Below are 16713 nucleotides of genomic sequence, written 5' to 3' on the forward strand. Positions count from 1 at the left end.
AATTCGTGAATAGTGTGGATGATTCGTCAAATTCAACCAATCAGATTTCTTTATACCGTTCACGAATTTCGAATTACGAATCATGAATTGCGAATACGCGCATAGTCTGGTGCTAGCTTTACACTTTCATTAATATAGGTCGACAGACTTTAATCTGAGCTACAGCGCTGTTTGTATAACAACTTCCCCAAAAACGACAACAATTTTTTGACGTTTATGTATGTGAATAAATCGGCGTGTTGATATAACGCATCACATTACAATTCTCTGTTATTTTATACAATTTTAGCAGTGTCCAATCCAGCACATGAACAATTACGAATCGCTCAATTTGTTATAACAAAGCATACGTCGACAACTTTGGGCGAGGTTGTCATTCGTATTTTTCAAATTAACATTATTTCAGATATTACCACGTGTGCTTTATTACATCGTTTACAGAAAAGGGAAGATACACGAAAATTTCGCAGTAACGTAGACGTTTATTTTTCTTTCGCCATGCTGAAGCAAGCAACAGTCACTCATCTATTTATAACGCCACCGCGCTAACCACCATCCGCCGAGTCTATTATCGCGTATAAATATGGAGCACATAAAAAGAATGCCGATATGATGCACGGAACGCTTGAAAAGATTGTAAGGAAAAAAATAGGGTTGGAAATCATTGATCCATCCTGTCGGCGTAAAATGCAAAATCACATGCATACACAAGCGGAAATTACGTAATCTTTATAACATTAAAATTTTCTTGATTAACTAGCGTTGCATTGGTCCCCCTCTCTCTCTCTCTCTCTCTCTCTCTCTCTCTCTATACATATGTATATGTATAATTGCATTTACTCTCACCATAATCTACATATTATTTTCCATCTCTTTGAACCTTTGCTATCGCTTGAGTTTAACGCGACAAAGAACGTAGACAATCGCTGCGCCCAACTTTATATTATTCACAACTTTAATACCTTTAAACTTTGAACAAAGAGAGAACTGGACGTTTGATGAAGAACGGAGCTTTGATTTAATTTTCACAATTGTCGCTGCGCAATCGCGATTAAGCATGATTGAGCTTTATACGCATCTCTTCTTAAGATACTTCAGAACTGACATAAATTTGAATGTTTTGAATATAGGAAGATTTAAAAACGGAACAACATCTTTTTACTATTACGAGGTCAGTGTATGCATAATCCAGTTAATTACGGATGCAGATTTATGCGACATATTATGCAACGCGCAAAGCGTTCGTCATTCGCCAAAGTGGAGGGAGAGAAGTCATCGAACTTGTCGCGTGTGTAGCTGATGTATCGCGAGCTTTCTTGAAATAGCGAGACGACCGCAAGATGAATGGCCGCAATGCGATCGCTTTTAAGAGATTGCAGAGTCCGTAAATCGTATCATTTAACGAGATCGTTTCGCGCGATTACAAAAAAAATATGTCCTTGGTTAATGATCTTCCGTCAACAAATTGACTACCTGTATATTAACGGAGTATTCTAACATTACCATAATGCTGCATAAATTGATCGATTTGCGAAAGAAAAACGAGTTCTCTCGAATAAAAATAATTTGTGACTATCCTTATATATAAATGCATAAGAAGATGATGCGGATGAAAAATGACAAAGCGATAAAAGTCTGTAATATTTTATAAAAATTTTCCACATAAAGGAAAGCCATCCGTATTTTCTGTTTTTATTTTTTTTTTATGTATTTATTTCTAAAAAACAAAAATTTATATCTCTCTCTCTCTCTCTCTCTCTCTCTCTCTCTCTCTCTCTCTCTCTCTCTCTCTCTCTCTCTCTCTCTCTCTCTCTCTCTCTCTCTCTCTCTCTCTCTAAAATAAATGATATATTTCTCTCTCTCTCTCTCTCTCTCTCTCTCTCTCTCTCTCTTTTATCTCTATTAAAATAAAATATGATAATATCGAAAAAAATATCATTTTCCCATCTCAAAAAATGTACTTGAGCTGCTTTATTGAACTCTCGAAAAATTTATAAGAACTTTGATTATAAATAATATCGTCATCATCATCATGATTTAATCGCAAATCGCGAGTAGCTACTTTATCATAACGCAGAGTGCATGCAAGTTCGCATTGCAGTCTTGCATGTAAGTAAATATGTGCAACATAAATGTAACTTTAAGTGGCTTATATTTCAACAGTATCTAAGATTTACAATCACGTGATGCGTGCGCCAGATTGCGTCACATACGTTAATATATGAATCATTGTAAGAAAAATCGAGTGCCATTGGACAGGCCATTATTTTTGCCAGAACGTGTCAGTTTTCGGTGATATACGAACGCGACAAATGGTCCGAATAATAGATGGATTTTCGAGAATATGTTCTTTATGTATTGAGAGGTCTCTACAAACATCCTGACAAATCTTTCAAATTTGTTTTGGTACATACAATTTTTAATTAAAAATTTAAATTTTTAATATTACATTATATTAATACATTATATTAATACAATTTTTAATTAAAAATTTATATATATTTAATCCCGCCTTGCTTTAAAAAAACATATAAATATGTTTAGATGCTTTGTGTTATTAAAATCATTAAATTGCGTCGACATTTATTCAATTGTATTGTAACATATTTTCTCTTTTTTATGATCATAAAACAAAGATTTGCGATGCACTCAAGTGTTCTAGTTTTTTTTTCATTATTATTCTAGTTGTATATATAAAAAGATACCATCTATACGATATAGTCAGACGTCACATTTCACGTAAATCGTAGCAAGCAATTACATGCATTACACTTCTATCGGCATTAAAATAGAATTCATAAAATTGGCATTTTAAAACCTAATTTCTGAAAGCTTGAATTATTTCGTTCTGTAAATAAGATTAGATTCACAAAATTTTTGTTTCTATCTTTTTTGTTTAGAAATATGAGTACCGCGTTCAACCAGCGGATTAAATATTCGTATTGCTTGACAGATAATAATGATCACAAAAAATAACGATTTTTTTCTATAGAGTATAAAGCTTTGCTCTATCAAGCATGGTGAAATGCTCGCATGCTCGTATAAAAGACTTAAAAAAAAAGCATAACTATTCTTCGTTCGATGGAAATATTTTTCACAGCACGTAATTCGTTGCATTCACTGGCGTCTTCATAGATGGATCTTGATATTAAAAAACTTTAAAATTGCAGAGTAAAGTGTAAAATTGAAGCGTAAAAATAAAGTAGAATATATTTAAATACCGTGCATATATAATTATAAAACGTTATAACATCATGATAATTAAAACAATAACAATCATTTCTAAATTTAGAAATAACAATATCGCTACAACTGCTACATAATTCACAATTATTTATCTATTTTCATTGTCACTGTTATTCAGGAGAATTTCAGCTTGATTAAATAATATTTATTATCGCTATCTTATATCATAAATTCGCTTTGATACATCTTATCTAAAATCTCTCGTCGAGAATGAAAACATAGATTCTCTCCTTCCCGATTTTACGCCGCTGTGAGCTGTAGCAGAACGCGCTTGCACAGGAAACCGCCCTATAAAGGCGACCCAATGTAAACCGCAAGCCTCATTTGTTGCTCACAAGCTCGCGGCTGCCGACAGCCGAACCGCCGGAGCTTTCTCTGTTGTATTTTCGTTGGCACGGTACTGGTACCGCAACGGTGCATCGCGGCCACGCAATCCGGAAAGGTCAGCCAGCGTCATTACGTACTCACGACTCGTATAAGACAGGCGCGCGAATTGCTTGGATATGCCGGGTCTTTTATCAGGCGCGATACTTTTATCGGTCACGCGAGCTTTTTCGGGACGCGAGATGTGCTATTTCACTTTGAAAGTAAACGACGCCGCGATGACTCTCGTGAGTGTATTGTGTGCGTGAGAAACAAATATTTTAATTAAAATCTTTTTAAACAAACATAATTAATTCTAAATAAAGAGTAATCGTTTACACATTAATTTTTCCCCGGATGAGATACATTTTTGAATGTTTAAAATATAAGTATGAATTAAATAAAATTTCAAATATATTATATTTGTAGGACGGAAAGGATGTATTTTATTTGATACGTGATTTTATAAAGTATTTGAAATAAATTATTTATAATAATCTTAAAAACAAAAATTCTACATCGTTCTTCCATCACTATATTTGTGTCATTGTCTATGCTACAAATGCATCACGATATAAAAAATATATATTAAGACAAATATTTATATTAAAATATAAAATTATTCAAAAATTAACTATTCGTTTTTGCATTATTATAGCTCTAATCTAGAATGAGCACGGATCAGCATCGGGAAATAACATCAGATACAAATGAAATGCACGGCTGAATAATGTACCGTGAAACGGTGATCTCGCGCTATCATTGTTATGACATAGCCCGAGGGAAAGGATGTAGTACGGCAAAGGAGGATAGAAGATACGGAACGCTCGAAAAGGTGCATGTACAGGTAATAAAAGGTCTTTATACACGCGTTGTGTTACAAAGACTCTCCATCAAAATTGATCCATCTCCTTTAGAAATACATCCTTTGCAAAATTTTACATTGATTATGAGCAAAATACGAGCAAAGCGTAATAGAATATTAAAAAAAAAAAGAGAATTGATAGCTTTTGTCACACAATTAAATATTTCACAGAACTTTAATTGAATTTTAATTGAAAATTTAGTTTACAATATTCTTTGTGTAGATAGAGTTCCTAAAAAAAATTCTCTGAGTATAGATCTTGGATTAGAATTTAGCTAAACGTGTGTATAGATTACTGGCATTTCGTTTTGGCATCGTAAAAACACACGGCTACAATAAGAAACAGAAGTGGAGACGGACACGTGTGCGGAAGGATACGCGGTCCATATCCGGCCCGCCATCCTGGCGGCATGGTCCTTTGGGCCACAATACTATTCCTCCAAGGAGCTGGATTCGTAGGTAAACGAAGAGTCACGTGATTACACATAATTAATAGAAAATAGTAAAAAGAGACTTTTTATAAGAGAAGCAAAATATATTACACGATAATCGATATAATAATTATAATCGTGTAGATTGTGAAATTTAGTTCTTCGTTTAGTTTTAAAAGAGCTTTAATGCAAAATCTTTGTTTCAAGTTTAATTGCTAAATATTTAAAGTTGAATGTTAAAATTTTACTGGGAAAGATATGATTGAATGAAATTTTCGTTAAGAAAGAGTTCTGTCTGTGATCAAAGAGAGAGCGATATCGTTTTGAGAAAATCGACGTTTCTAAAGAAGCGGATATATTATCGGATAATGACAGATATATTTCGTGTTTACAGGCTCGGTGACAGGCATTCCCGGTGTCCCGGAAAACATAACGGTAATGTTCCTGAATCCGACGTCTGTACGTGTCTCTTGGAGTACCAGCCAGATTGAGCAGATCGAAAAATACGACGTCACGTACAAGCCAACCGACGCCAGGTGCGTTCCAGCGATTTCGATATTGCGAATCGACTCAGATTTTCATTTCGCGATGCACAAACGACATTAAAAAAAAAAAAATACTAGTTTCGCGTTCTGTCTATTCTGGTATGGGTATATCTTTCTAAAGAAATGAAAATTTTTCAATGAAAAATACGCTCAATCTGTGTTAATTACTTGTCTTCGTAATGTTTTTATTTTAGGAAGTTATTGTTCTTTATAGGTCACATACAAACACGGATATCATTCACGAAAGGTATGATTTGTTAGATGATATTGATGTTTGACGCAAGAAAGTTTTATTATTCATAATTTGAAGAGATAATTCCGTGGGATTAAATTATTGGATGTTTATTCTATTTTACGTGCTCGCGTGTGCGACATAATTGAGAAATTGGAAAGTGATATAAATTTTTCTGTTCTGATCCCCTTCGATTTACATTTCTACTTTTCATTTTTCTCACACATTCCATGACAGAAAATTGAAACACACTGACATACTTACATCTTCGCGGATTGCGACAAAATGCCGCAATGCAGACATTTAGGCTTGAATCTGATATATATCTGTAAAAAGTTTAACAGCTGCAACATATATAATGTGTTGCGGTCTGTGCTAAATATACGCTTATTATTGGAAAAGAATTGAAAGGATAGCGAGAAAGTTGAGTTGTGCGTGATGGGCGTGTGCATGTGATCTCGTGTACGTCGCATTTAATGCGAAAGTACGCGTATTACACGCCACCGGTATTTCCTTTAATTGCTGGGGACGTTTAAATATAGCTGCATATACTCCCTACCATTCAAAAGCTAAAATATTGAAGTGACATTTAATATATAAATTATCGAGTTAAAATTTTATACATGGGTAGAGACGTGTGGAGTGTTCGTAACACTGTATAATTATTATTATTATTATAGTAAATATCAGCAAGTAAAAAAAATTTTTTTTTCTTTTATTCATCGTTCATATTTAGATTTTTCTTTATTTTCTTTATCTCTTTCCAAATTTTCTTAATTTAAAAAGAGATTTTTAGTTAATAACTATTAACTAAAGATATTATTTATTTTAAATCCAGCTGGTATAAGTAAATTTGACTTAGCAATTCGTTATCCAATTGTAGAGAAAAAACTTGAAGCTGCACAGAATTAATATTAAAAAAATACGTTAGAAAATGAATAAATATATGTTAAAGTTACGTAAGTGTTTTTCTTATAAATGACATTTTTAATATATTGGACAAAATTCATACCATTAAATAGATAAAAAATTACATTCAGTAAAAAAAAAAGATAAAAATAAATTATTCAAGCATGACAAAATAATAAAAATAAAGCGAAATTTGTATACTTCCATTTGATGTAACATCATACGTGATATACATATGTATATAATATGAGCGGAACGGAAAAGATAATTAAAATCAAATAAATTCTAACCCACATATGTGGCTCGCATATTTGTTTTTCGCATCGACAGATGCATCGCAATATCCAAATAAATCACGCCGTGATGATAGATTTGGACAAGTTACGGATTTATAGAAAAAAATGAGCGAGATAGTGGATTTATCAATCCGCAGTGCCGAATATAATATCCACATTAATTCAAAGAGGCCTCAATATTAATTGAGATTTTTACCTCCTTTTGCGGCACAGGAATTCTGACCACAGGTATATCACATTTTTTCTTCAAGCGACATGTTCCTTTTGCTTATAACCCGAGTATTCGCCAAAATCGCCATATTTTAACGACGTGTATAAAGTATAATAAATACTATGCTACTAAAGGTAAAATTTTTTACCTTTATTCATATCGGTAAAATCGCTCATTTTATCATAAAATGTGCATTTATTTAATAATAAAATTCACTGTACTCGTTAACTGAGTTTCTCAAATTTCACAAAATAGCATGCCATTAAAACAGATATTGCTTAAACCGATCGTATTTGAACTGGAAACGAATAAAACAAATTATATATTATCACAAAATTTTCATCATGTGTAATAAATCACAAAGGAAAAATTCTTCTAAAATAATATAAGTATTATATAACATTTTGCTTTAGGTGCTTGAATTTCGAGATGTTAACGATCAAATTAAAATAGCACACGTAATGCAATAAATAATGGCAAATAATATTGTTAAACACGCATTTTGTATAAAGGATTATAAATGAGAGTAGATTATATTAATTGTCATCGCTGCATTAAAATAAAATTATAATAATTTTCACGAATTGATCATTATATATCAAAACTATGTATATGTTTTACTGTTTACCAATACAATAATAATAGTGTAATAAAATCCCATCTCCTACATCTACATATATGCAGATCGTTTTTCTAATAGTATATCTGAGCCCTTAGATTTTCCAAATCTTTTTGAATTTAAATTTAATATTTTAGAATAACAAAGAACTAAGTATAATATTAAAAATAATTTTAGATGTATTTCTATAAAAAAGTTAAATTGTAACAAGCTTAAAATGTTACATATAATACAAAATAATATTGAAGTTATGACATTAGAGTAAAATAATTTGCAGATTTGTAATATAGATATTAGCAATGTAAAAAAAAAAAACTTATTATTTATGTATGTTTTACGTAAATATGAAAGTAACGATGAGTGATATAACTCACGAAATTTAGAAATGGCAATATATCAAGAAGATAATAAAGCTAAATTAAATAAAACGTATATAGAATTCAACTCGTGCAAACCATAACTAAAAAAATGTTTAAATTCAGTCAAGTACAAAATATCGGAACGTGATATATTGAGTAGGTTCCGCAAAAAATATTTAGAGTTAACCTTTTAAATATAAAAAAACCCGAATTTTCTAGTAAAATAAATTGTAAAAATGTCAGCAGAAAATATCGTTATTACTTTTCAATATTTAACAATCGGAACAGAAATATGAATATTATTTAAAATTTTCTACTAAAGTAAAATTTAAGTAATTTTTATTTATTGGTAAAAAACAAAATTTTGTCTTTTCCAACATTTTCGTAATTATATATATTTTCACTCCTGTGAAGAGAATTTGATTTGCAAATATTTTTAGAGTGATTAGCATAACCAAACATCGACATAATCCAAAAAGTATCAATGGTTCTTTATTAAAGAAAATCGATTCCAAAAGAAATGTATTTAATGAGAAATATCCTGTGCATTAGTTTATGATAAAACGCAAACATGAGCAGGTCGAATGACCCATTCCGTTTATATATGATACTAGAGAATCAAGAGTGCAGTCTCTTGCGAAAATGCATAGCATCGATCTTTTCCGCGATAGGACGGTCTAGGATAGGCTATGGTCTCGTTATATAAAGCTCATTGCATGCACTTAGGCTGGTCAGATTACGGCTTTATGTAACGACAAAAACATACGAGAGGGGATATTAAATGGGTTAATTGGAGCTAGCTAGAGAATACCTGTTGTAAGTAGCTCGAGGCTTTGTTTTCATTCAATATTCAATCGAGCTATTTCCACTTTATATTTCGTTTATTTTAGAAGAGTCTTATATTATTCTCAGCATCAACAATGGAATGCATATAATGCAATGCATCAAATGTATTTTGTGTATATAGAGAGGATATTATATAACAATGTATATAGAGAGGATATTATATAACAATGTATATAGAGAGGATATTATATAACAATGTATATAGAGAGGATATTATATAACAATGTATATAGAGAGGATATTATATAACAATGTATATAGAGAGGATATTATATAACAATGTATATAGAGAGGATATTATATAACAATGTATATAGAGAGGATATTATATAACAATGTAATTTAAATGTAGTTTATAATCTTTAAAGAATAGGGATAATTTATAAGAATAGACTTTACGGATTTATAGAAAAAAAATGAGCGAGATAGTGGATTTATCAATCCGCAGTGCCGAATATAATATCCACATTAATTCAAAGAGGCCTCAATATTAATTGAGATTTTTACCTCCTTTTGCGGCACAGGAATTCTGACCACAGGTATATCACATTTTTTCTTCAAGCGACATGTTCCTTTTGCTTATAACCCGAGTATTCGCCAAAATCGCCATATTTTAACGACGTGTATAAAGTATAATAAATACTATGCTACTAAAGGTAAAATTTTTTACCTTTATTCATATCGGTAAAATCGCTCATTTTATCATAAAATGTGCATTTATTTAATAATAAAATTCACTGTACTCGTTAACTGAGTTTCTCAAATTTCACAAAATAGCATGCCATTAAAACAGATATTGCTTAAACCGATCGTATTTGAACTGGAAACGAATAAAACAAATTATATATTATCACAAAATTTTCATCATGTGTAATAAATCACAAAGGAAAAATTCTTCTAAAATAATATAAGTATTATATAACATTTTGCTTTAGGTGCTTGAATTTCGAGATGTTAACGATCAAATTAAAATAGCACGCGTAATGCAATAAATAATGGCAAATAATATTGTTAAACACGCATTTTGTATAAAGGATTATAAATGAGAGTAGATTATATTAATTGTCATCGCTGCATTAAAATAAAATTATAATAATTTTCACGAATTGATCATTATATATCAAAACTATGTATATGTTTTACTGTTTACCAATACAATAATAATAGTGTAATAAAATCCCATCTCCTACATCTACATATATGCAGATCGTTTTTCTAATAGTATATCTGAGCCCTTAGATTTTCCAAATCTTTTTGAATTTAAATTTAATATTTTAGAATAACAAAGAACTAAGTATAATATTAAAAATAATTTTAGATGTATTTCTATAAAAAAGTTAAATTGTAACAAGCTTAAAATGTTACATATAATACAAAATAATATTGAAGTTATGACATTAGAATAAAATAATTTGCAGATTTGTAATATAGATATTAGCAATGTAAAAAAAAAAAACTTATTATTTATGTATGTTTTACGTAAATATGAAAGTAACGATGAGTGATATAACTCACGAAATTTAGAAATGGCAATATATCAAGAAGATAATAAAGCTAAATTAAATAAAACGTATATAGAATTCAACTCGTGCAAACCATAACTAAAAAAATGTTTAAATTCAGTCAAGTATAAAATATCGGAACGTGATATATTGAGTAGGTTCCGCAAAAAATATTTAGAGTTAACCTTTTAAATATAAAAAAACCCGAATTTTCTAGTAAAATAAATTGTAAAAATGTCAGCAGAAAATATCGTTATTACTTTTCAATATTTAACAATCGGAACAGAAATATGAATATTATTTAAAATTTTCTACTAAAGTAAAATTTAAGTAATTTTTATTTATTGGTAAAAAACAAAATTTTGTCTTTTCCAACATTTTCGTAATTATATATATTTTCACTCCTGTGAAGAGAATTTGATTTGCAAATATTTTTAGAGTGATTAGCATAACCAAACATCGACATAATCCAAAAAGTATCAATGGTTCTTTATTAAAGAAAATCGATTCCAAAAGAAATGTATTTAATGAGAAATATCCTGTGCATTAGTTTATGATAAAACGCAAACATGAGCAGGTCGAATGACCCATTCCGTTTATATATGATACTAGAGAATCAAGAGTGCAGTCTCTTGCGAAAATGCATAGCATCGATCTTTTCCGCGATAGGACGGTCTAGGATAGGCTATGGTCTCGTTATATAAAGCTCATTGCATGCACTTAGGCTGGTCAGATTACGGCTTTATGTAACGACAAAAACATACGAGAGGGGATATTAAATGGGTTAATTGGAGCTAGCTAGAGAATACCTGTTGTAAGTAGCTCGAGGCTTTGTTTTCATTCAATATTCAATCGAGCTATTTCCACTTTATATTTCGTTTATTTTAGAAGAGTCTTATATTATTCTCAGCATCAACAATGGAATGCATATAATGCAATGCATCAAATGTATTTTGTGTATATAGAGAGGATATTATATAACAATGTATATAGAGAGGATATTATATAACAATGTAATTTAAATGTAGTTTATAATCTTTAAAGAATAGGGATAATTTATAAGAATAGACTATTTCACTTATGATTTAATATTGTCATCATTTGATTAAAATGTATATTAAACTGGACATCTCGCGGTATAAACTTAAGATATAGAATATCTTAAGAACTTAATATTCTTTAAAACACAAGTATAGATATATCTTGAAAATTTAAATACAGCACATCGCTACGCGTTGAAATTTTTGTCAATTTTATTCGATTATATAGTTAAAATTATTTACGGTATTATTTCTATACTGATTGCAGTAAACAAACTATTTTATTTGCATCTAAAATATATAATAAAAGTACGTTATAATATTTATGATTGCGATCTTGATAATAATATGTACATCTATTTTATGCAATGAAACGAAACTTTATCGAATATCGGTATTCCATCAGATTATTTTCATAAACTCGATCTTTCAGGATTATTAACAGTATATCTAAATATCAAACCAATTATCGTCGTTCGCAACATAACGATGATCATTTGAATGGAATTTATCAAACCATGGCAACGCTAAATCGAAGTTGCGCTTTAATAATCGTTATTTTAATGCTTATCATGATGCAACTATTATATTGCTTTAATAATCGTTATTTTAATGCTTATCATGATGGAACTATTATATTGCGATTCTATTGCCCTATGCTATCAAGGCTTCTAAAAAATGTCGATCGACTTACGACAACCGTGACATATCGAAATTCAATGTGCATCTTCTGATTAAATTACAATATTCGCTCCACAAAATTCCGGTCATCAGATGTTTTCAATTTTTTTTGTTTATGATATACCAATTAACATATCGTACAGCTAACATTTAATAGACTGTTAATTATATATCGTATATACATCGATTAATAAACTGTCAATTGATAAATATTAAACTTATATATATTAATTAAAATAAATAATTATAAATTACTGTGTAATTAATATGCTTTTCTACAAATTATTACAATAATTAATGAATCTTTTATTTATTTAAATAATTCATAAATCTAGATTTCCTTTTTTAATATGTTGATAAAAAATATATATTATAATATAATCCATTTCACTATCATAAAACATTAAAATTATTGTTATAATAATCAATTGTATATAATAATCACACATGATGAAAATAAATTTAAATAAATGTGAGAAATTTTTAAAAAACGACTATAAGTATAAATAAGATTAATGTAAACCAAAACATTAGTGCGTATAGATAATCTTTCTACTGAAATGTATATATATATATATATATATATGGTTAACTTTGTAAATATAACTATTTTGCGATAATTTTGTCTCGTCGTTTCTGTGTTTATAGTTTTTATGTTGTCACGTTTTCTAGTTGGTTGCTTTCTGGTTCTTGTTTGTATTGTTACAATCTTCAGCGAGACGGTGAAGAGTATACACTTCGAGAGTGCACACAAACTTTTTTATCTTTCGTTTCCGAGCATATTCATATAAAAGTGAAATTATATGACTGATGATCATGATCATAATCAACAGCCAAAAGTTAATTGTTTTAATAAAAGGATTATCTATACGCACATGTCAGTAGCATTTGCATTGGCATTTGCATTGGCTTTAATGGAAATCAATTATTATTTGAATGAAGTATAATTTAATTATTATTCCCAGTTTTATAAAAACAATATTTATTAATTTTTTTTTGATCTTATGCAATTTTATATTTTCTAAAATATTTGATTTTAAGAAGAAGTTACTTCATGCATAATTTTTAATAATATAATTTAATTTTTTATTACGAGAACGCCGAAATTTTTAACATTTTAATAGTAATTATTTCTAAAAATATAGAAGTAGGGTAAGAAAATCTTCGAGATAACCGGTTTACACATGGAATATTTCCGTGGAGCGATTTCAATCGAGATCTTATGGGTACGCGATCGTAAGCGTAAAATATCGAATCATAACGGCAAGGTGGTTAGTTACAGGGTCGTGGCGGTGGTCGCAGGAAATAGCGAAGCGGTCACCTTGAGCAATCTTCGAGCTGATACGCAATATCAGCTGGTCGTAACCGCTGTGAGAGCCGGAAAGAAGTTTCGAAGTCGACCAATCGTCTTCCGCACACTCGGTAAGCTTTGCCTTCCTAAGCTTTACCTGTCTCCGGCATCACGGTCACATGTGACAGGTGCGTTTCTGACAAAGAGAAATATTTCTCTAATCTATGTAGTAATCGTAAACGTCCGTCATGATGCTTCCGTAGTTATTTATTATTACTGCGTAGTTATTTATTATTTATTTATTCTTTTAACAAAAAATACGCAGCGAGCTATATTTCGGAATATTTTACGTTCTATGATACATTTCCGTAAATGTGTCTGCTTTTTATCTGTTTCATTTCTTTCATCAATAGAGTTTATATTTATAATAGTCTATGTGTACGGAAAAATATATTTAAATAAAGATATGTATTGTATAGAGTAAAATATTTAAAAAATTTTGATTATTTAATTTGAAAATATAACGATGTGTAAAACAAACTATCTATTAAAAAATTTTTTTTTTGTTTTCTTCATAGTTCAATATATTAAAAATATTCAATTCCAGTTTATCTCGTGGTTAGCTTCGCAAGATTGAAAGGTTTTAATTCAGTTCGGTACAACTTGCAATCCTATGATACATATATATAACTAAATAGTATAAGAGATCTCTTTATAGTATAGTAAAAATATTTGGCAACGGGATTTGATTCATCTTATCTTACAGTTCTATTTTTGAAACACCGAGACCGCAATATCGTACAGATTAAATTCCAATTGAAGAGAGAATTCATTTTCTGGAAATCCCAAACTAATTTTTTTCTGCTTGCTTAAACTAGTTAATCATATATAGTACACAGAAATTGGTTTAGATAAGTTTATCGGTTATTTTCCGACGTAACAATATCCAACGTAAATCATATAAAATCCGGCGATGATATATACGACGCGATCCGACGTGAAGCGATTATCGTGTAAACGAGCTCGTGTCGTTTTCAGAGCCACCACGCACGTCTCCACAGCAAGATGCAGCGGTAACTGGTGGTCCTCTTCCTCCACCTCCACCGTCCTCACAACAACCGTATATACAAGTAAGCTATTTTTTTCCTAAACGATACGCAATTTCGCGTTCAAAGTTTGTTATCTCGTATTGAAAATAATTGTATTATTCCAACATTGAATAAATAAGTAATCCGCTGATTCATTTATAACAGCGACTGAATAGTTCGAAAAATTTTGCTCCTCTAAATTCACGTATAAACATCGCGACTGGTGATTGAGAATTTTCTTAAATATTACATGAAACCGAAGGCAATATAATATGTACTTCAAGGAGAAATCACTTTATAAAATACAATACCGAGAAGAATCGAAATAGAGGAACGAAAGAAAAATGCTGTTGAATAAAGCGATGCTTCTTTTATCTCTATTTTAGTATTTCGTAACTTTTTTCGAATACGATTTCCAAGAATATTAAAATAAATTCAAAAATTTTCTTTCGCATATTCTCCGCACAAACATATAATATAGAATAATTATATAATTTTTTGCGAAGTAGATTTTACAACAATTTTCAGAATTTCTATATGCATATTCTTCGGTGAAATCAATAATGCAAAGCATTATTCATGAAGGAGGGTAGATAGACAATTTATCACCTAGTGGGATATAAAATCATTTTACGAGAGGTATGAAAGAAAGAAGAAAATACGCAAAGAGAGTGGAATATGGCCGCGAAACTTTTTTAAATCTAATTGAGGCGCGAGAATCGCAATTCCTTTGCGCGAAGAAGTATGTGTTTCGAAATTATATTGCTTTTCTAACTTTTTATATCGTGAGAGAGAGAAAGAGAGACATCCATTTTAAAAGCTCGTTGAGAGGTAACGAATAACATATATCTCACTCGACGAATCCCTTAATAAATGCAAATATGCTGAATGCCGAAAGCATATTACAAGATATACATATAAAAAAATACATATATAAACATATACATATATAAAAATACACTAGATACACATATCAAAATTGTTATTGCATGAATATTTTCATGCCGCGAATTAATCAAAACAACGCGACTTGTGTTCCGTTCACAGATTCGCGGCGTCGAGGTGGGCATAGTAGTGTTAGTGCTGATAGTTTGGGCGGGTGCGATAGCGCTGTTCTTCAATCGCTGGGGCAAGATCCGGATGCTGTTGCCTTATCAGCCCGACTACAAGGAGCAGTTGAAGGTTCCCGGCACGGGCGTGTGCACGGCCGCGAACCCCGCGTATACGCAACACCCAACGCAACACGCGTGCTCTCAGGTAACGCATAGGTATACTGCATCCGATATGATGCAACGAGCCTTCCTGCGCTCGCATTGTGTAATATAAGCCGCGCCCAGGTAGCGTTGGAAAAATCTGGCTGATCAATCTATGAGACTATTATCCTCGAGAGGCAAAAAAAAAAAAAAATTAGAAATTTTCTTTTGCTGCTAAAAATTATTTTAAAAAATGGATATCTCTCCCCCACATGAAAGACATTTTTTATTTCGAATAATTTAGTAAATACATCTATTTAATAATTGCATCTTCAGAAGAACGTATCTTCGCAATCTAAAACTGTTTAGCAACTGAAGATTTCTAAATATGCTCTATTGAAACCATATACAATATATATATATATATATATGTATAAAGTTTCATTGAAATTAAAATTTACCGCTTTTCTTGCAAAACCAAATAATTTTCTTTTATCTTAAAATATTGAATATTATTATACATATTTTTGTGGCACAATCAATGAAGATAGATAATCAATTTATTATGGATTTTTTAATATCGTCATATAATCAACTAAAAAAGGGATTAATATTAATATCGTTTTAATACGGAAATTTCTCGATATTTGAAATCGTATGACTAAGTGTATGTTCTTATTGTTAGTACAATAATATTAAAATTTATCAGGGCAAAGACGGTCGGAGAGATATTTCACAATCAAATGCGATCTTCCAATTTAAATATTACAGGTTTCAAAAATATACTTCGTTTAGTTTTCGATTTACGAGAATCGACATCGGATATTTGATATTCATTCTTTCGAGATTTTGAAATCCGCGTATAATATCGGCACTTTATTATACGTATAGGGCTAGTGCGATGTGCATGTGCGATCTCCATTATGCATACGACGGGTTTTTGAATATTGCGCGATGTAAACGAACATATGGTCGTCGGGAACACAAAATTCGAAT

General features: G+C 30.5%; 1 protein-coding gene across 4 annotated transcripts in view; it reads left to right on the top strand.

Moving 5' to 3' along the window:
- LOC115234337 overlaps positions 1–16713 on the top strand; it is a 108720-nt gene that overhangs the window by 70941 nt on the left and 21066 nt on the right. For 2 of the 4 annotated variants that reach the window (XM_029805347.1, XM_029805349.1), the window contains 8 exons: positions 4268–4456; positions 4766–4933; positions 5300–5441; positions 5665–5697; positions 7101–7115; positions 13422–13624; positions 14475–14566; positions 15572–15781. In XM_029805347.1, the coding sequence (XP_029661207.1) occupies positions 4885–4933; positions 5300–5441; positions 5665–5697; positions 7101–7115; positions 13422–13624; positions 14475–14566; positions 15572–15781 (744 nt within the window). In that variant the 5' untranslated portion in view covers positions 4268–4456; positions 4766–4884. Of the gene's footprint in view, positions 1–2712; positions 3689–4267; positions 4457–4765; positions 4934–5299; positions 5442–5664; positions 5698–7100; positions 7116–13421; positions 13625–14474; positions 14567–15571; positions 15782–16713 lie in introns of those variants that run through there. The other 2 variants (XM_029805348.1, XM_029805350.1) reach the window with 2 other exon arrangements.

The sequence above is a fragment of the Formica exsecta genome, unplaced genomic scaffold (assembly GCF_003651465.1).
Source record: "Formica exsecta isolate Colony F162 unplaced genomic scaffold, ASM365146v1 scaffold2, whole genome shotgun sequence".
In the NCBI taxonomy this organism is placed as follows: Eukaryota; Metazoa; Arthropoda; class Insecta; order Hymenoptera; family Formicidae; genus Formica; species Formica exsecta.